This window comes from Puma concolor, chromosome A1 (genome assembly GCF_028749965.1).
Source record: "Puma concolor isolate L17-30 chromosome A1, mPumCon1.1.hap2, whole genome shotgun sequence".
In the NCBI taxonomy this organism is placed as follows: Eukaryota; Metazoa; Chordata; class Mammalia; order Carnivora; family Felidae; genus Puma; species Puma concolor.
In genome coordinates, this window is record NC_141667.1 from 174,192,700 (window position 1) to 174,215,343 (window position 22,644).

Sequence of the window (22,644 nt, forward strand, 5' to 3'; positions counted from 1 at the left end):
AATTATACACTTTAAAAAAGGATGAATTTGATGATATGTGAATTTTATCTCAATATTTTTTTTTTTGGCCATCGTAATAACTTTTGTCACCACAAAAAAAAAGTTGTGTAATTTGGGACTTTACCAATCAAAGTTCTAGATATAATTTTGTTTTTATTAACTTTGGAAATATTCACTCTACTACAACCGAATAACACCTCTTCCCTTTTCCCATGCATCATTTTTCCCCCTCCATCTCTGGTATTCCTCTTCTCATGTGCATGATCCCATCTCTTCCAAGAATACCAACTCTCTGATGACCAATGTGACCATAAGACAGAAACCACACTGACATTCCACTAAAACTTAACACATTACTGGGGCGCCTGGGTGGCTCGGTCGGTTGAGTGTCCGACTTCAGCTCAGGTCATGATCTCGCGGTCGATGGGTTTGAGCCCCCCATCTGGCTCTGTGCTGACAGTCCAGAGCCTGGAACCTGCTTCGGATTCTGTGTCTCCCTCTCTCTCTGCCCCTCCCTCACTCACACTCTGTCTCTCTCTGTCTCAAAAATAAATAAACATTAAAAACAAAAATTTAAAAAAAAACTTAACACATTACTTTGACAGTACAAAAAATTTCCCTGATCCTCTGTTAAGCGCATCAACACACATAAAAAGGAAAACGAAGCCACTTTAACTAACTAATAATACTAGGAAAATGAACTACTCAGCTTTTGTGAAAGGTTGTGCTCAGTTAGCTAGGTAAAGTAACAGATTAAAAGAAAGTCTGACACTTGGCAATTCCGTCCTAAAATAATAGTAATATTTCAAACCAAACATTCACCCATATCTAATCAGTTATCCCAAGTCCTTTTTAGATTATGGCAGGATATAAACAGTAAACGGGCTACCAAATTAATTTTGAAAGCATCTAACTTATCCCATTATTTTAAGCCATTACACTAAATGCCAAACATCAGGATATCCCATTAGACTGTAAATTCCTCCATTTCTGAAGCTTGTGTGTTGGTTGCAGGGGAGGATGCCATCTAATTCAGAACTGTGTCCTTACTACAAACCACTATGTAAGTGACCTATCTCCTTTTCTTTATCTTTCCTATGACAGCCTTAATTGGAACTACTGTCAGTCACCTGACAGCCTGTTAATTCAATGGCCTCTTGATCAACTGGTTACTCAGCCTCACATCTTGCCCTACACTCCCCCCAAAAACAGAGGTCTTTCTAAGCCACAAGGATGATGTCACTGCCAAGCTTCTAAAATTCACCAAATTTACCCACTGTTCCTTTTTCACACAGATCTTTGATTCCAGGGACTTTGGATTGTTCTTACGGCCCAGTCTACTACACCACAGCAGCTTCCTATGCTCCCCAGCTATGCCTAACAGGTCGATCCTCACCTTTAAAAACAAATTACCTCTTCCAAATTTCCTTAAGTTTTCTTTAAAGGAAGTTTAGATGCACTTACTGCAGTAAAATCCATCTTCAGTTCAATCACCTTAGTTAAATCAGGAAGTGCTGCTTTTGATTTGCCCATAGCTAAAAAGACAGTAGCTCTCCGATAGTAAGCAATATAGTTATCTGGGTCACCATCTGAAAATTAAAATAATAAATATTAGCTCTTGGTAATTTCCTTAAAAACACAAATCACCTGAACCATACTAGAGTTTGCAATTCCCTTAAGGCATTTAAGAGTCTTTCCATCAATAATGGGTCCAGGTGACTAGCAAGATCACTCCAAATAAATCCAGAACAGGATTGGCAAACTGTAGTCTCTGAGCCAAATCCAACCCACAGGCTTCAAGAATATCTTTTACATTTTTAAAGAGTTGTCAAAAAATAAAAATAAATGCACAGAGACTGTATGGCTTAAAAGCTTAAATATTCATCATCTGGCTCTTTAGAGGAAATGTTTGCCAACCTCTGATCTAAAATATTAACTATATTCGACTCACAACTTTTATAAGTATGCAATTCAGTCTTTGTCTTTACTGAAATTTCCTTAAGTTAAATACTGATTGAGGAGCACCTGGGTGGCTCAGTCAGTTAAGCATCCGACTTCAGCTCAGGCCATGATCTCATGGTTCGTGAATTCGAGCCCCTGTGTCAGGCTCTGTGTGGACAGCTTAGACCCTGGAACCTACTTTAGGTTCTGTGTCTCCCTTTCTCCCTGCCCTCCCCCACTCATGCTCTCTCTCTCTCTCTCTCTCTCAAAATAAACATTAAAAAAATTTTTTTTAAAATACTGATTGAGAATGTGACTATGCTTTATTCAGAGTTAAGAAAATTATAGACTTCCAATTAAACTGACATATTAGGGGCGCCTGGGTGGCGCAGTCGGTTAAGCGTCCGACTTCAGCCAGGTCACGATCTCACGGTCCGTGAGTTCAAGCCCCACGTCAGGCTCTAGGCTGATGGCTCGGAGCCTGGAGCCTGTTTCTGATTCTGTGTCTCCCTCTCTCTCTGCCCCTCCCCCGTTCATGCTCTGTCTCTCTCTGTCCCAAAAATAATAAATAAAAAAACGTTGAAAAAAAAATTTTATAAACTGACATATTAAATGTACAATCTCTGTTCCCTCACAAATTCCAAATAATATGGCAGTGAAGAAATAAAGATACAAACCTTAGGACAAAGGAGGAGAATGGAAATGAGACAAGACTAAGTTACCAATATTTGAAAGAAGGAAAACAGATGGATGATTAGGTTTTTTAGCTAATTCTACTTTACTCAGTGGAAGTAAACCTTGTGCTGCCAAACAGTCCTTCTAGAAAGCAATTTTGAAATACATATGTGTGTGTGTATGTGTGTGTATATATATAGATATAGATATATAGATATGTATCTTGACCAAATCCAGCCACGTGTCTTAAACAAATATTTATTTATGCACAGTTCTATCATTATAAGATTTACAACTAAAACTCTCTGAAAGTTCTACCCCTGAAGGTCTTATCATCTGAAAAACATGACCAATGGCAATCTATGACAGGATGGTTTGTCATCATTCAAAATATGGTTTTGAGCAGTTGTTAATGGCATTAACCTACCTGAACCACTGCTGAGCAAAAGAGGACAGGAGGAGAAAGTAAAGCTATAAAACCATATATGAGAGAAGATATACAAATGGCCAAAAGCACATGAAAAGATGCTTACCATCACTAATCATTAGGGAAAGGTAAATCAAAACCACAGTGAGATACCACTTCCCATCCATTAAGATGGCTATTACAAAAACGAAGGAAGCAAGGAGAGAAAGGGAGTGAGAAAAATGGGGAACAACTGCTTAATGGGTAGAGTTTCAGTTTGGGATGATGAAAAAGCTCTGGAAATGGATGGTGATGCAGGTTGCACAAATATGTGAATGCGCTTAGTGCCACTAACCCAATACACTTAAAAATGGTCAAAGAAGTAAAATTTTGTAACATACTTTTCATTATACCATTTTATTAGGATATTTTTGAAAAGCTATGAAAACTGGGCATTTTAACAATTAAAGAACTATTTTTTCCTCAAATCTGAAACAAAAACCAAAAACAATCCATACATCCCAGCTAAGCATCACTGAAAATTTCTTTCCTGATCAATTTTGCTCAGGAGACCAGGAAAAAAAAAGAGCATAGTCAGCCGCCTGTATATAGGGTATTTCCTACAAAATGCTATAATTAGCCTGAGGAAAAAGTAAGATATAGAGTAACTATACTTAAGAGCATAAATGATATATAATATTTTTAGGTTCAGTTTATATTTGATTTAGAATGTACAATAAATTAAAAATATGTGAGTCTGGGCAGCATAACTGGCCTGAACAATGACTTGATACCAGTCACTTTTAAGTGACTGCCTCTGAAAGTAAAAGGAAATTCACCACGTGTCAACAGTAGTTATCTGGGCAGAGAGATCAGATTTTCTTCTTTATACCAAACACATTCCAAAATGTTTCATAATAAACATGGAGTGCTTTTATATTCATTAATTTAAAAAAAATTAAGTTTTCCATGACTTATTTACACTAAGCAAAAAATACTAGAAGTAACATGATTTAAGACCTGGAGTTTACATCACACATGATCATCTTCGTATGTCCAAATCCTACTCAATCTTTGAGGCACAGCTCAAATGACTCATTTGATGACACATGTGAAATATATACCTTCCATTCCCTCAATTTCCATAACATTCTATAATATAGTATACCTCTTACTGTGCCCATAACACTTATCACTCCCTCGGGTATCAATTATTTATACACACACCTCAGTCTAGAGAAAATAAAACTCCTTGTGTGAATTCACTCGAGTGTCTCCATATGACCTGGCCCAAGGTATTCAAATAAAAGGAAATGGAAACAAATTCCTGATCACCACAACAAATGCCAACACTGAGACCTGCCTAGGACAAGCAAGGGGCTAAAGTCAGTACAGACATGGCTTCTTTGGTGTTTCTTTCATTTCCACAGGACGCTGTAGTACTCAGCGGGTCCCTGGAGCTAGCCAGCTTTCCCACAGGGTCTCCTCAGCCCTACCATACCCCAGGAGCTCCTCCCTTGCTTCTGGCTTTGATTCCTGGGTCCTTCTCATTGAGAAAGCCCAAGAAACCCTTCATGTGAAGGGCTTCTGTTCTGTTTGCTTTCCCTAGTGCCATCCTGTTGTGGACAAGGAGGAAGCACGCCAACATCAGCCCTGCCACAGACCAAGAGAAACATTTCCCAGCCTCCGGATGAATATGGTCCACTTCCCATGGGTCTTGTTTCCAGAGCCAGGTCTGTAAACCCAGGGAGCAAATGTTTTGTTGTCACACTCTGTCCAGCCCAGAAGAGGTTTTTCTCAGAGGGGACAAAAGAGGAAGGGGGCTAAAGTCTCTGCTGCATTGCCCGCCCTCTGGTCCCTGCAGTCCTCCCAAGTTGGCACAGAGGGTATGACAGACACTGCCATCTCTTGCTTTTCAAAGAGTTGCTGCTTGTAGATTCTGACCTCACTGGTCCGGGTAAGCTTTCCATTTGGAGTGCTTTCCATCCAGGAGGCAAAGCAAACAAACATCTGGTCACCCAGTTCCCTTTCTCCCTGCCAGCCACCCCACGCAGGGATTCCAGAGAACAGACCTGGCTCTTAAAAAGATGTGCCTCACCAGGATATTCAGATCATTCTCCCATATGAAATCAGCAATGGCATATTGAAAAACAGATGTCGGTTATTTCGACCTCTGTATCTAGTTCTTTCAAGAAAAAAAAAAGAATGCTTAATGCTAGCATTGGGCAACTTATCAAGAAGGTACCTACACTTCTACTTGGGGAAAAACTGACCATTTCAGTCCATGCAGAAAAACCTCTAATGAGGATTACATATGACACAGCTTTTAAGTATTTGATTACACATATATTAAAAAATGTTTATATACAATAATCTGGAGCACTTTCATTTACTTTATTCTTCAGTTTTTAGGTATTTTTAAGGTATGAAATCAGATTAGAGACCCATTTTATAACAATGAACCTACAAAATTGAGTAATCAAATGACCATGGCTCAACATATGAATCAAGAATCAATGTTCTGAGTGCCTGGGTGGCTCAGTCATTAAGTATCTGACTCAGGCTTGGGTCATGATCTCACAGTTCATGAGTTTGAGTCTCACACTGGCCGAGCCCTGCTTCAGGTGAGCACGAACCCTGCTTCAGGAGAGCCCCCGCTTCTCTCTCTCTCTCTCTCTTTCCTCCCCCCACCTCCCTCTGCCCCTCCTGGGATTTTTCTCTCTCTGCCCCTCCTTCACTTGCTCTCTCTCTCTCAAAATAAATAAATGTGCTCTTTATTTTTTTTCTTTTTTTTTTTCATGTTTTCAGTGAACACCTTGTTTTGTTTCTTAATATAATTTATTGTCAAGTTAGCTAACATACAGTGCATACAGTGTGCTCCTGGTTTCAGGTATAGATTCCTGTGATCCATCGCTTACATAAAACACCCAGTGCACATCCCAACAAGCCCATCCGCAAAGCCCATCACCCATTTTCCCCTCTCCGCTGCCCCTCTCGTCAACCCTCTGTTTGTTCCCTGCATTTAAGAGTCTCTTATGGTTTGCCTCTCTCTGTTTGAAACTATTTTTTCCCCTTCCCTTCCCCCCATGGTCTTTTGTTAAGTTTCTCAAGTTCCACATATGAGTGAAAACATGAGATCTGTCTCTGACTTATTTCACCCATCATGATACCCTCCAATTCCATCCACGTTGTTACAAATGGCAGGATTTCATTCTTTCTCATTGCCAAATAGTATTTCATTGTATATATAAACCACATCTTCTTTGTCCATTCATCAGTTAATGGACATTTGGGCTCTTTCTATAATTTGGCTATTGTTGAAAGCGCTGCTATAAACATTAGGGTACCTGTGCCCCTATGAATCAGCACTCCTGTATCCTTTGGATAAATTCCTAGTAGTGCTATTGCTGGGTCGTAGGGTAGTTCTATTTTTAATTTTTTAAGGAACCTCCACACTGTTTTCCAGAAGGGCTGTACCAGTTTGCATTCCCACCAACAGTGCAAGAGGGTTCCCATTTCTTCACATCCTCGCCAGCATCTGTTGTTTACTGAGTTGTTAATTTTAGCCACTCTGACTGGTGTGAGGTGGTATCTCAGTGTGGTTTTGATTTGTATTTCCCTGATGAGGAGTGACATTGAGCATCTTTTCATGTGCCTGTTGGCCATCTGGATGTCTTCTTTAGAGAAGTGTCTATTCATGTCTTCTGCCCATTTCTTACTAGATTATTTGTTTTTTGGGTGTTGAGTTTGGTAAGTTCTTTATAGTTTTTGGATACTAATCCTTTATCTGATATGTCATTTGCAAATATCTTCTTCTATTCTGTCAGTCGCCTTTTAGTTTTGTTGATTGTTTCCTTTGCAGTGAAGAAGCTTTTTATCTTGATGAGGCCCCAATAGTTAATTTGTCCTTTTATTTCCCTTGCCTTCAAATCAATGTTCTTAGTCGTATGAGGTCACGTGAATGGCAAAACAAAATAGTTTTCCCTAGATCTTCATCTTAAAATACCAACAGTTCCTAGAACTAGTGTCCATTCCTGTATCATTGTGCATGAAGTAGCAACTGAACAAGGATCGGTTTAAAAATTCATGCTTAATTTCTCATAAAACAACATCTGACAACCTTGAAAATAATCACTTATCCTGTTATCCATTCAATACACAATACAATTCATTATTTTTCTTTTTTAATTTTTATTTTAACGTTTATTTATTTTTGAGACAGAGAGAGACAGAGCATGAACAGGGGAGGGGCAGAGAGAGAGGGAGACACAGAATTGGAAGCAGGCTCCAGGCTCCGAGCCATCAGCCCAGAGCCTGACGCGGGGCTCGAACTCACGGACCACGAGATCGTGACCTGAGCTGAAGTCGGATGCCCAACCAACTGAGCCACCCAGGCGCCCCTACAGTTCATTATTTAAAATACTTGCAAGCCTACCTATAGAAATACTAGATTTCATGTGAAAACATGCCATTCAAATTGTTATACTCGTTTATTAGAAACTTGAACATGAGAGATGGATTTAAGGTCTAATCTTCAAACTACTATTCAAATATGAAAAGATAAGCTGTAATAAAATACAACTAATGAAGAAAATACATCAGAAAGCCAATTACAAATGATGTTATAAACAGTGGTAGTGGAAAACAGAAAGACCACACTTGTCTAAATACAGAAAAATGTTATTCTTGCTCCCAGCTAACCCAACTCTATCCCTTCATTTAAACTTTTACTGAGCACCTACCAGAGATTAAAATAATAATGGCAAAATAGGATACTACCTATCTTTAAGATGTGTGTGTGTGTGTGTCTCTCTCTCTCTCTTTCTCTCTCTCTCTCTCTCACACACACACATACACACAGAGGAATATTACTCAGCCATAAAAAAAAGAATTAAATCTTGCCATTTGCAACATCATGGATGGACCTAAAAGGTATTATGCTTTATGCTAACTGAAATAAATCAGGAAAAGATAAATATCATACGATTTCATTTATTTTATTTTTAAAGGTTTTAGTTTTAATAAACCTCTACACTCAACATGGGGCTTGAACTCAGAACCCCAAGATCAAGAGTCACATGCTCTACCAACTGAGCCAGCTAGGCACCCTCCATACGATTTCACTTATATGTAGAATCTAAAAAACAGCATAAGCAAACAAACAACAGACTCTTAAATATAGAGAGCAAACTGATGACTACTGGATGGGGTGGGGTAGAGAGATGGGTAAAATAGATAAAAAGAATTATTTATTTTATAAAAAAGAGATGAAACACACAGTAGGGGAATATACTCAATAATACTATAATAATGTTGTATGATGACATGACTACACTTATTGTGGTGAGCACTGAATCATGTGTAGAATTGTCAATCACTATGTTGTCCATCCACCTGAAACTAACATTGTATACTAATTATACTTCAGTAAAAATAATGACAATGGTAATAACAACAATGAGATTCTACCTATCCTTAAGAAGTTCACAATCTTTTGCATTAGAACATGATGTTTAAAAAGTCACTAAGGTACTTTCTTTCCTTCTGTCTAAATGTGAATAGTAAATGCCCATCCCCATTTCACAAATGAGGTCCAAATGTGATGAGAAAGCACCATGATACGTTTGTGACAAACAAATGTAGGCATAGATTTTGTTTTCTGATTTAGCAAAACTATAAACGTGATACTGATTTTCTTACCAAGCAAATAGAGAAAACTATCATTTCAGACATGCCTACCATTTAATCCACCACATTAGACAGGCATTCCTGCCCGATATAGCTCAGACATTCTGTTAGGTCTATCAAAAAAGTGATTTCAGACCCTAGAATTCATTATTTCCTTAAGACCATGCAGCGGGAATGAGAGTCAGGTCATTTTCACATTGCACTGCAGTTTTCTCTAATGATAAATCTCTAAACAATACTTGTGTCTGACTACTTCATAACATTGAAATGGATGCAACTGTTTTAGAAGACTAATTGGAAAGTGATAATCAACATCCTTCCTTAAATCACAGTTTCCGACAGATCAAGAATATTTCCCCATCTTAAATCTTAAAACTCCTGCCAAAAAATATTCATATGCCAGATACAAAAAAACTTCATATCATTGATAGACCCGTACCACTCTGTAGGAACAATGTGACACTACTGAATTTTAATACATAAACCTTTTATTGTGTTAAAAATGTAATCATAAAACATACCAAGCCCAAGTAATTTTCAAAATGCACCTAGTAATTTTTCAAGAATGAAAATGGAAGGGTGCCACAACCATAAATAATGTCAACTACAGCATTATAATAAGAAATGATCCATTGATACTTACAATGCTGCCAGCCAAATTCTATTACAAACTTTCACATCAATTTCTAATCACAGAAGTTAAATAAAGTACATCACACAATTTAGAAGCTGGGAAGTATAACAAATGAATAAACATTTAATAAACTCTTTTACACAGTCAGTTTAAAGCAATGTATTAAACCATGGGTGATATTTCACCACAGAAGATTGGCATATATTTTACAGCAGCCCAGCTCTACCGCCTACAGCAACAAGCACACAACTTGTTAGTCTACAAGTCAGGAGACCCGGACAAATTCACTGTTGGTGAGACGCTCTCCCTAACTCGCTGGGCTACCTGAAGCAGCCAGTGTGGCCATGCTAAATGTGAGGTCTGGTAAACCAGACAACTGAAACAGAGGATCTAACGTTCTTTTCTGATAAACACACTTTTAATAGGAGGGTCAGTAGGCCATGACACCACCACCCCCCTCACCATCTCCTGTATACTGCCATCATATACAATTTAATCTTTGTTTTCTACAGTTGGCTATAATCTGTGTTTGACACAAACTAAGATGATGAATGTCCCAAACTACACAGGTCTTTCTGAGAAATTAAGACATGTGAACATTCTGAGAATTGTTGTAAGTCGCCAAATCATGACGAACAAAAGGGCACATAGCTCTACAGCTCTCTGAACTCTGAATGCACTAGCACTGCTTCACTTTCTCCCTTCGCCGAATTTCACAAATAAATTATCAGTTCTTAGCTTTACTAACTGACATCTGACAATGAATATAATATTTTATTGGGTATTTTGGGGAAGAACCATCTCAAGAGTTCAAGTACAGCAGTGAAGCTAAAGAAAAGCAAGAAGTCATTTTAAACGACCGTAACAATATGCCATGGCCTTAACGTTTCTGCTAAAAGGGAGATTTAAAAAAGCAAATAATAAAGTAGAAAATAGGTAGGAGGTGTAAGTTTCTGCAAATATTCTTGCAGTACTAGGGAAGAATCAATATTTTTTAAGACATGCTTTATCTAAGACAATAATTGAAATTTTTTTAATTACCACGCTGCAGCAGAGCTCAAACCACCAGAACACTGTGGACTCAGTAATGACATGGTCATTTAGTATATGGTCTCCAGTGAAAATTAACTGGTACAAATTGCTGTGCCGATTACCTACCACCTCCCAAGGTGAGCTAATTGCTAAAATGAAAAAACCTACCCAACAGAAATTTCACATAGTTAAGAAAATTCTATTAACATATCAAGTCTGTTTTTTAAAAGTCTTAATTTTCAGGGGCGCCTGGGTGGCGCAGTCGGTTGAGCGTCCGACTTCAGCCAGGTCACGATCTCGCGGTCCGTGAGTTCGAGCCCCGCGTCGGGCTCTGGGCTGATGGCTCAGAGCCTGCAGCCTGTTTCCGATTCTGTGTCTCCCTCTCTCTCTGCCCCTCCCCCGTTCATGCTCTGTCTCTCTCTGTCCCAAAAATAAAAATAAACGTTGAAAAAAAAAATTTTTTTTTAAATAAAAGTCTTAATTTTCAGAGATATAAAAACTGTATTTCTACAGATCCTACATGTGTGATTGTACCCTATTTTCAAAAAAAAATCTTTATATACATTATTCTCACCAATCTTCACAAAAAATCCTTTTAGGTGGCACAGTGAAAACTGCTAGGAATATGCAGGTAACTTATTTAAGTCTATATTTACTTACATAACTTAACCAATAATCATAGGATTATCAAGTGGCAAAGCCAAGATTAAAAACCTTGGTTTCCTGTTATTCCAGAGGGTTAATAATACCAGTAATAAAAGTGTGAGTTTACAAAAAAGCATGAAGAAAAATACTGCCAAACCAAAATCTAATTATGTTCTGTTTGCAAAGTAAATTACAGGAGTGGGATGATCATTCTTCTGGTGAGAACTTTATCTTATCAAAAACATAGAAAAAAATAAGCAAAAAAACCCACCTCATTACCCTACAGGTTAACTTGTCACTCTTAACCATCCCAAATAAAGGTGAGAATGTATAATTTAAGAGAGGATTCCAAAAAGTCAGTGTCAGAAAGTCCTGCACAAAAGCATATAGAAAATCCTTTAAGCCCTCACTTGGAACCTATTTATTGTGGCCATCTCGTTTCTCTCAGTCCCAATAGATTAAAAGCTGCAGAGAGTAGAAACTATAGACAAACATAAGTGAGCAACAGGATGTCCAGACTAAGGGAGTGAGGAAGTTTGGCCAACACAGAAGAGGCAACGGACTACAGGAACCCCCAAGGGCCTCAAAGTAAAAGAACTATATTTCTGATCTCAAGTCATCAAGAAAATTAAACCGTCTTTAGTGAAATCTTTTAGGGGGGGTAAAAAACTATATAATACAGTGAGAAAAGCTTTCTGTCAAAATTATCTTGACTTGGGGCGCCTGGGTGGCTCTATCAGTTGGGCGTCCGACTTCAGCTCAGGTCATGATCTCACAGTCTGTGGGTTCGAGCCCCGCATCAGGCTCTGTGCTGACAGCCTGGAGCCTGCTTCGGATTTTGTGTCTCCCTCTCTCTCTCTGCCCCTCCCCTGCTCTCACTCTGTCTCTCTCAAAAATAAATAAAGGTTAAAAAAAAAAAAAAATCTTAAAAAAAAAATTATCTTGACTTATTCTTGATACTTACAGTAGAAAATGTAGTTATCTGGAAAATTCTCTTGTGTTAGATACATATGCATTTAAGTGTTGTGTATTTATTTTATTAATCTATTTCACTCAAAATCCTGCAAATATTTTTAAATGTTTTCTTTCAACATTAAATAATGTTTATTTTAAATGTTATCCAAATGCTATTAACTAGAAATAACTAGGATGGCCACTGAGGGTTTTGGTTCCAAGATACAAACCTACTGCAGCATGAAACTGAGATAAAGCATCAGCTAGTTGTCCAGCTGCAAGTAATTTCTTGCCCAATTCAAGATGTTTCTCAACATCTGCATTTACTCCACATTCAGCACCTAAAAACAACAACAAAAATCAGTTAACTCTCCATGACCAAGATTCAATTCTGAATAAAATGTTAAAAATACAGTTATCTCCCTCAAGCATTTGCCCAGATAAGAGTCACAGAAGCCAAAGACATAGCTTTAGCTATAGAAAAGGTAACTTAATAAAACACAGTGCTTCATTTAAAGCATATAAGCCACCCAAAAATATACCCTGGTCATATCAAAAGAATGTAACTGTCTCCAAAATATAAGGGAAACTGCATAACCCAGTAGTAAAAATACATTGAACAACAAAGTCAGAATTCCTTTGTTAAACTAGAATCTCATTTTAATGGGTATTATCACCAAGTCCACTCTAATATTCAAGTACTAATTAAGCATCTACAATGCACTAGGCACTATTCTAGGTATTTGGGATAAGTGAGCAAAACACACACACACACACACACACACCTCTGCCACTCACGGCACCTGACATTATGAAGGGAGAAGGCAGACACGAGAAATACATACACTACACAGTATGTTAGGTGAAAAGTACCACGGAAAAAGTCAAGCCACATGAGGGCACCAGAAGTGCTGGTGCTTCCAGTATTAAAGAACATGGTCAAGGGCGGGCCTCATGGAGAAGCTGACATCTGAGCAAAGACAAAGGAAAGGAAGGAACTCACCAGGCAGATATGTAGAAAAAGAACTTTCTAAGAGGAACCAGTTAGTGCAAGGGCCCTAAGTCAGGAGAATGCCAGCTTATGTTTCAGAAACAGCAGGGAGACCAGGATGGCTACCCCAGAGCCAACAAGGAAAACAGTACTAGAAGATGAGGTCAAGAAGCAGAGGGCCATGTACAGCTTTGGTTTCACTCTGGGTAAAATGGGGAGCTCATGAGGAACTGTGAGTAAAATAACCTCCTCTGACTGACTAGGCCAGTTATCAATGTGCTACCTCTCTCCTCTGAATTCATCTTTCAGTACCTGGCTTTAAAAATGGACTGGAGTTTTTAAGCATTTCTTCTTTATACTGAGTACAATATTACACTCTGTCAAGTAAAAGGTACTGAAGGGGCACTGCAGGAAAGACACCTTCAGGGTCTTGTTGCTATCTTTATTTTGTTCTGGTTCCTACTGCACGGTACCTATGGGGAGGATACCCAGTGGCTCCCAGTCCTAGCCATATGCCCCTGGGTCCAGTCCCTCAGCAACCTGGTAGCCTTGACCAGGCACTACCTCCCAATGAGGACACCATGAAGTCCAGGTTTTATGCCCACACACAGCACCCTGACTCCCCCCCCCCCACACACACACACATACAGGCCAACCAACCCGGGTTCAACTACACTTAAGAGGGTTATTTCCTGCTTGCCCAGCTACAGTGGACCAGCTCTAATCTCAGCAACTCTGCAAACTTTTCTACCAGCAACTTAAGGTTGTACCTCTACCTTCTCTAACAAGATCTTAAACCCAAGACTTTAGTAGTTCACCCCTCTAAGTTGGCCCTTCTTTGGGGACCATCTGTTAGCCCCAGAGTATCCTTTAGAGCTCCCTTTACATCTTTATAGTTATTCTCCTATCATAGCGTAACAATTCTTTATATTAAACTTCCCTCTTTTAAATTACTCTGTGGTCTCTGTCTCCTGAATGGATCCAGACTTATATACAGTTGGCACTGGGGAATGGTCCTAGCAGACCCACAAAGACAGGATTTAAGGACAAGTTTGGTCATATCCTTGAGCTTGAATGTAGTGATGAGCTCATTGTCAATGAGAAATAAGATGTCAGTAATCCATAGCAGGTATTAGAATCATAATTAATCAAGATACCATTTGTGGTTGACAGTAATCCCATGCTAACTAGAAAACCGAGACTGTTGTTGCACTTGACACCAATAATAGTAGTGATGAAGGTAAGGACTGTGGTTCGGGGGGATTCTTCTGAGTGCATTAGAGCACTTTCAGAGACAAAGGAAGAAGCAGCTCAGCCCGAGCCCTCAGCTCAAGTCTCTTTCTGCGAGCTTCCATGTCAGCCCTAAAACAATTTCTTATTTTTGTAGCCACACAGCTGATTGAGCTGAAAATCAAACACAAAATTGAATGTAACGTGTGTAGAAGGGTGCATATGGAAACTAAGAAGCCAAAGCATTTCTCATTTATGGTGAGCATGAGGTTCCACTATTCAGATACTTAGAATGATGCTAAAATAGACACTGCCCGAAAAAAATTCAGAACAATCATCACTTGGGAAGGTGGGAGAAAGGACAGACTGGGAAAGCGCAGATGAGAACCTTCTGGGGTGATAATGTTGTAATCTTGATAGAGGTTTGGGTACACAGGGAGGTGCAGTTATCAAAACTCAGCAAATAGACACTTAAAATATGGACATTTTATTATACATAAATTTTACCCCCAAAAAAGCTGTTGATGATGTGCATGTTAAAGTGTTTAGGGAAATCTGCACGGATATTATGAAATATATATATTTATGTTTGTGTATTTATTTTGAGTGGGGGAAGAGACAGAAAGAGAGGGAGAGATAATCCCAAGCAAGCTCCACACTGTCAGCGCAGAGCCCCATACAGGGCTCGATCTCACAAACCATGAGATCATGACCTGAGCCAAAATCAAGAGTCAGACGATTAACCAACTGAGCTACCCAGGTGCCCCTTGAAATATATTTTTTTGAAAAGAATTAATGGGTAGAGAAATGCCCAGATATGTGTTAAAACCAAGTATGATAATTATATTAATGGCAGAATCGAGATGATGGATATAGGAGCATACATTACAAAATTCTTTCAACTTTATGAAATGTTTTAATAATACAATTTTCGGAAAATATACACTATAGTGTTGTAGTGGGGGAATACACGCAAGGTGCTGTAAGGACACAAGTTAGGGCACCTAACACCTATAGTTAAATAAAATTTAAAATTTGGGGTGCCTGGGTGGCTTGGTGGGTTGATTGTCCAACTCTTAATTTCAACTAAGGTCATGATCCCAGGGTCATGGGACGGAGTCCTGTGTCAGGCTCTGTGCTGAGCATGGAGGCTGCTTAAGATTCTTAAGATTCATTCATTTCTCTCTCTCTCTCTCTCTCTCTCTCTCTCTCTCCCTCCCTCCCTCCCTCTCCTCCTCTCTCCTGCTCTTTCTCTCAAAAATAAATTTTTTAAAAAATGAAAACAATTTCAATTTCTCAGTCATTAGTCACAGTTTAAGTGCTGGAAAGCTACCGGCTAGTCCAGGAAACAGTGCACATAATATTGAACACTTCCCATCATCATAGAAAGTTCTACTGGACGGCACTGAGGGGGGTTTTACTGAAGTATCACCCAAAACCCAAAGGAAAAATGGGGACAATACTGCCTGCATGAAAAAGCCTTAAGAGGGAAAAAAAACCCAACACTCCAAACACAAAGAACATCACCTTTAAATGCCCAGACAGAAGAGAATTAATGAGGCTTTCAGAGAAATTAAAGTCCTGCATTTCAGCTCTCTCTCCTCTCCATCATGATTTAATTATTCTGGAGTGGGTCACTTTAAGTGCTAGGTGAGTCTCATAAATAGCCAGCATGGAAGAGGGAAATTATAAGGTATCCTGTTACAACAACCCAGGTAACTTGACAGCGAGGCGATCGAGAGTGTGGAGTAGGAGTGTGGAGGAGAAGCCATGAAAAAAAAGAAGAGTAGATTGCTCAGAGGAATAGAAGAGAGAAAGACAACTACACATGACTTGCGGTGACTGGCTGGATGTGGAGGGCGGGTGAAGAAAGACCAGGAGTGCAGGGTCCAGGATATCCACAACAATGTGGGCAACTATGTGAGCCTGCCACTTTAGCCATCAAAAGCAATTGAATTCTTTATTTCATCTAACATAGCAAAGAGCTGAAAGAAATGCACTCTATCTTGCTATTTTCCCTACTAAACAAAGTAGCTTTTTCAGCTTCCAGCGTTCCTAGTTTCTGTGCAGTGTCTTATTACCTTGGCTGCCTGATGGACCCCTCCACACAAGGAAGACAAGGAAGGGAGGGAGGGAAGGAGAAAACCTTAACTTGATGGCCTCAAAAACTTAGGATCCTGTGAACCCTGTTTGGGGCAACAATGTGAAGACGTCTACCCTATTTAAGAGTGTGTGAGTAACATGTAGAGAAATTAGTTGGGAGTTTTCAATGGGCTGGGAAAGCATTATTTTTCCCTTTATTTTTTTTAATGTTTATTTCTTTATTTTGAGAAAGAGAGAGAGAGAGAGAGAATGAGTAGGGGGAAGGGCAGAGAGAGAGGGAGGGAGCATTCCAAGCAGGCTCCAGGCTTCAAGCACTGTAAGATCCCATGAACCATGAGATCGTGACCCGAGGCAAAATCAAGAGTTGGATGCCTAACTGACTGAGCCCCCCAGGTGATGTGGGAAACAAAGGCAGAAGGAAACAGCAGATAAAATTAAATTTCCTTATAACCTGCAACCCATTAACAACTACCTGAGGCTAGAGTTTCTCCAGGAACTCCCTACCGTCTTAATGCTAATGCTTTGCTAGAGGAAAAACCACCTTAGCCTGACAATAGCTAGGCCTCCAGTTATCCTGTGAGTCTTCTTTAGCAGATGAAAATCTCTTTGGAAACTTCCTCTTGACATTACCTCCCACCAAATCCCAACTCTATAAGCAGTCTCTCCACAGGGTCCCAGAGCAGCTCTTCCTGCCCATGGGTCTTATCCCCGTGCTTTAATAAAATCACTTTTGCACCAAAGATGTCTTCAAAAATTCTTTCTTGGCTGTCGGCTCCAGACCCCACAAACCCCACTATCATCCCAAAACCTCATCACCAGGCACCCCTATTTTTCCCTTTAAAAATGAGAATATAGGCTCTTGCTCTGTAAATTCACTATGTAGTAACAATTCAGAAACCAGTTACGTTCTGACAGTGAGGGTCACCTGTAGTTCTACCTAATTCCATACCATATCCAAAAATAATCTGCTTTTTCATAATGAAGACTACAGAAACCAAGGTATTTCATTAAACAAATGTTACTGAATATACACTATGTGTTAAACTGTGGCCATAACAGAGATGAACAGGGTGGTCTTCCTCAAAGAGGCAATGAGGAGAATCCCTCAGGCTTTAGTCATTTATGAGAATGCCCTAGCGGGCAGGGTTCCCATCAGTGACTCTGGAGAAAGGCTGTTTTTGAACATTACACTGGCATCTCTGCCACATATTGAAGTATTTACAGAATATATAATATGAAGAACAGCACTGACTTCAAAATAATCTTGAAAGGAAAATGAAAGTATAAGTGAAATAAGATTGGCCATATGTTGATAAATTCTGAAGCTGGCTCACAATACTATTCCCTCTACTTTGGTATATTTTTAAGATTTTCCCAAATCAAGTTTTTAAAAAATTTAAATCCTTTCAATAAAGAGAAAACTGGCTTATAAAAATCTCTTACACTGGGGCCCCTGGATGGCTCAGTCGGTTAAGCATCCGACTTTGGCTCAGGTCATGATCTCATGGTTCATGAGTTCAAGCCCCGCATTGGGCTCTCTGCTGACAGCTCAGAGCCTGGAACCTGCTTCAGATTCTGTCTCTGTCTCTCTGCCCCTCCCCTGCTCATGCGCTCTTTCTTTCTCTCTCTCTCAAATATAAAATAAAACATTAAAAAAAAAAATCTCTTACATCAAAAATGTTTTGAAGTAAGTGGACCACAGGGACTAGCACATGAGCCTACCTCCCAACATACTCAAATTTACAGAAGCTATTTAAAGAATAAATGCATAACCTTGCTGGGGGTGAGGGGGGAATTTTTATTTAAAGAAGAAGGCCATCAGAGAAACAGAAATCTTAGGGGAAAAATGTAGAAAGGACAGAATAGGGTTACTGGGCAAAATCACATACAAACACCATTCCGGGGAATGTGTGCCATGGAGGTAGATGCAGTCCTTTGTGCTCCAAACTCCAATACAAGGAAAAGGAAGGGACCCTTGGATTTCCCAGCCTCCAGACAATTGGCCTTCTCCCACAAACTGCTCTCACACTGGCAATGAGCAATTCTGAAATTTACAAAGATAATCATAAAATCAATCTTTAAGAAACTAATACCAAGTAAGAGAATTTAGGGGAAATAATTAGTGGGACAAATAATAAAAAAATTCTAAAAATGAATATAATGGCCATTCTTACAAATTCAAAAGGATGCAGCATTCATAACACACAGAACAGACCAACTATTTATTCACTTATTGCTGTAGCAGTGGAGAAAAAGACAGATAAAATCATTTCTAAGTGCCATAACAAACTGCCAGAGGAAAGGAGGAGTACTTAATACAAAGGGGTCAAATAAGTCTTCCCTAAGAAGATAATGTTTGAGTTAAAACACAAAGGGGTATGGGGATAGGGAGGATCCTGAATGACAAGTGCCTCCAGAATGCCAAAATATGTCCAGACAAGGAGTACAAAACAAGTGCAAAGGGCTTAGATAGGACCAAGCTCACCTTCAAGGAATCAAAAGGAGGCTCCAGCATGTTAGGAAGGATAGAGGACAGGTGCCTGAGTGGCTCAGTCAAACTTCGGACTCTTGGTTTCAGCTCAGGTCATGATCTCATTGTTCCTGAGATAGAGCCCATTCAGCTCAGGTTATGATCTCACGGTTCCTGAGATAGAGCCCCATGTAGGGCTCTGCGCTGGCAGGATGGAGCCTGTTTGGGATTTTCTCTCTCCCTCTCTCTCTGACCCTCTCCTGCTCATGCGCAAGCACATGTGTGCTCTCTCTCTCTCTCAAAATAAATATTTTTTTTTATAAATAAATAAATATCCTTTTTTTAAGGATATTTAAAAAAAAAAAAAAAGGATAGAGGATGCAGGCAAGACAGATCACAATGGGCCTTTCAGGCCAAGGTATGAAACTTACATTTTATTCTAAGTACAAAGACACATCATTAGAAGGGTCTTACTAAGGAACTCACTACCTGATTTACATTTTAAAAAGACCCCTGCTGGCTGCAGTGTGGAAAAGAGATTAGAGGCAGACAAGAATGTGAAGAAGTGTGGTGGGTAGCAAGCTGCATTATAGTATATACACTCTGATTTCATTTATGCTTAAAATATATATATAACATATATTCCTAGATTAACCTTTTCCAGTAAAAATGTACTCATGTACAAATACAGTACAAACTTAATAAACTGAGAAAGATGTTCCTGATTGAATAATCACTTGCAACTGAAAACTCTTGTAAAGAATATTTGCAAACACTATATACATATAATATTTTACAACGAAGCAGCCAATTAAGTCAGGAAAGAAAAGCAAAATAACCCTGCCTCCTTTCTCAGAGGACTGTGCAGCTGGGGAGATTCCAACAGGACAGAGGATGTTAGATCTCATTGTCTTCCTACCCCTGGACCTTTCCCCCAAGCACTTCAATAAAATGGTTTCATTCCTCCCACCCCCAAAAACAACAACAACAACAACAACACCCTACCTCACTTGTTTAAGTGTAGTTCAAAGGGACAGCATTATAATCAGATACTGCAGAGAATATAGGTGATATAGATCCTAAAATTTAAAACAATCCTTATCTTTTACAGATTCTAAAATATTTACGAATGAAATGAGAGCATGTATGATAGGTTTAAAAATAATCCATGGGTATAGATGCAATAAGATCAATCATGAGTTGGTAACTGTTAAAGCTAGGAGATGGGTACCTAGGGGTTCATATACCATTCCCCACTTTTGTAAATGTGTGCAATTTTCCACAATAAAATTTTATATTAAATCTCTTTAAGGGATTAGGGGTGGAATATTAAAACAGTTAAAGATAGCTCATTTTCATTTTTTAAAAGATAATTTCTAATATAAGCTATCCATCCATAAACATTTATAGTGCCTAGTGTAAAATACAAAAATTTGTGCATCGCTCATGAAGGGAGAAATGTGTGTACAGAAGCCATGGTAAATTAAAGTAGAGAATGACTAAGAATCAAATAAGAATGGTGAAAGCGCTGTGTGTGAACTCTGGAACGATCCAGCCCATTACAGGAGGCTCAAGTAATTACAGGGGCATGTCGATGGGATTCTGTGTATTCTCAAAATGCAGGGGGTATGAAGGGGGTAGTCTTCAAAATAGTATGAAGGTTTCATTTAAAACATTTTCCTGATACATTTTCTCAAAGGGAGGATCAGATCAATGTACTCAATACAAGATTCCAGACTGCCCGAGGAGGGAAGAAATTTGGGCATGAGATAAACTATTAGTGAAAATGTTTTCCTTATCCAACTATGAAAATGTTTAACAGGAAAGATGTAACACAAAAGGAATTAAGAACCTACTATGGGCTGGATACTTTCAGTGTCATAATTTCACTTAATTTTCACAACAACCCTAGAAAATAAACATGTTTCATACTCTTACAGCTCAGAAAACCGAGGTTTAAAGAAGTTACCCATGCTGCTAGAAGACTCACAGTATCTGTCAAAACAAGATTCGATTCCAAAGCCCAACTTTCTTTTCAGCATAGGCCATGATCCTTTTCCCTATCTAATCTAGGCTAGGTGTCCCGCAGTTACTAAGCCCTGTATGCTTCATTCACTCGACCCATCATTTAATATGACATTTTAGCACAATGGTTTCCAACCTCCAAGGCTGATTTGAACTTAGGTCTAGTGAGAAGCAAGGAATGCATCTGCCAAGTTCTTTGAACTATTCCATCAAGTCATTTTGGGTCAGACATTCCTCACTGAGTCATTGTGGTTTCCTGCTTTCACAGTGGTTGGAAGGAACCAGAGCTCAACACCCAACTGACTCTCCACCACCTCCCCACAGTGCCCTTAGAAGAACCCTCCTTGGCTACCCTCGCAGGTGTGCCAGAACTACAACCAGGAACCAGGGACCACCATCAACTGCCAGATCAACCTGGAGCTCTCTGACTCCTACTTCTACCTACTTCTGCCTCCATGCCTTACTACTTTGACCTCAATGGTGTGGCTTTGAAGAACTTTGTCAGATATTTTCCTCTCCAATCTCAAGAGAGGAAACATGCTAAGATACTGAGGAAGCTGCAGAACCAACCAGGTGACCAAATCTCAAATCTTTCAGGATATCAAGAAACTAAACCATGGTAAGTGAGAGAGCTGGCTGAAGGCAATAGAGTGTGGAAGTGTTACCTTGGAAAAACGCATAAATCTGTCACTACTGAATGCACAATACTGCACAAACTGGTCACTGACAAAAATAACCGCTACTTATGTGACTTCACTGACATTTATTACCTGAATGAGCAGGTGAAATCCATCAAAAAATGGGGGCCCCAGAATTGGTATGGCAGAGTATCTCTTTGATAAGCACATCCTGGGAGACAAGTAACAATGACAGCTAAGCCTTAGGCTGGCTTCACATAGTCATGAGGTTGACTTCCCTGGTCACCAAAGATAAGCATGCACGCTGAGGTTACCTTTAACTTTTCTGTAAACTATACCAACACTTCCACTTAAGTTATTTCATTTGTACTGTTCCCTCAGATAAATTTAATTTGGCATATACCCTCCAAAAAAGTTATGCCTTACTCTCACCCCAAAAGTTAAGTTACTCTTCAAACTAAATTTCTCTCACCTTCTAGGATTACAAGAGGTATCCAGCATTTCTCTGTCCCTTCTAAATGCAACTCAGATCTTTATTACATTACAATTTTGTCCAATATAATTTCTATTTAATGTGATAAGTAAATACCACCTCCTCTACAAGAATTTTCTGTGGCCCTCTCCAATCATCCAGAAAGAATGATTATGCCTTCAGTGCACCTTGGTCACGTCTCCCTAACAGACCCTGCCACAGCATAAAGGTTGTTGCATAGGCGCCTTTCTCCCTGCAAGAGGTGGTGTGCCTTCTAACTGGGATCTTCTCTCACCTTCTTCCAAATCCAGCCCCCCATGCTGCTGCCAAAGTGATCCCTCAAAAACGCACTCCTAATAAAAAGGATGTGGTATTTTCACATCGCTGGCTAAGTTCAATCTACACCCTTTCAGAACTGGGGTGTCTGGGTGGCTCAGTCAGTTAAGCAGCTGACTCTTGATCCCAGGGTCATGAGTTCAAGCCCCATGTTGAGCTCCACACTGGGCATGAAGCTTACTTAATTAAAAAAAGAAAAGAAAAGAAAAGAAAAGAAAAGAAAAGAAAAGAAAAGAAAAGAAAAGAAAAGAGAAAAGAACTTTTAAAAAACAAAAATAAAAATAAACCCCTTCAGCTCTGAAGGCAAACAAGACCCTTCGTGATCAGATCCCATGATGTGTGTCCAGTCTCATCATGACCACTCCTCCACCTCTTACTTTACACTCCTGTATCAGCATGAACTG

The 22,644-nt window shown here is 39.3% G+C and overlaps 1 protein-coding gene across 1 annotated transcript in view; it reads right to left on the bottom strand.

Annotated features, from left to right (window-relative positions):
- DNAJC3 (DnaJ heat shock protein family (Hsp40) member C3) overlaps nt 1-22,644 on the bottom strand; it is a 91,038-nt gene that overhangs the window by 60,024 nt on the left and 8,370 nt on the right. The window contains exons 2-3 of the mRNA XM_025923518.2: nt 12,206-12,316; nt 1,465-1,589 (exon numbers count right to left, since the gene is read on the bottom strand). Coding sequence (XP_025779303.1) covers nt 1,465-1,589; nt 12,206-12,316 — 236 coding nt within the window. The remainder of the gene's footprint in view (nt 1-1,464; nt 1,590-12,205; nt 12,317-22,644) is intronic.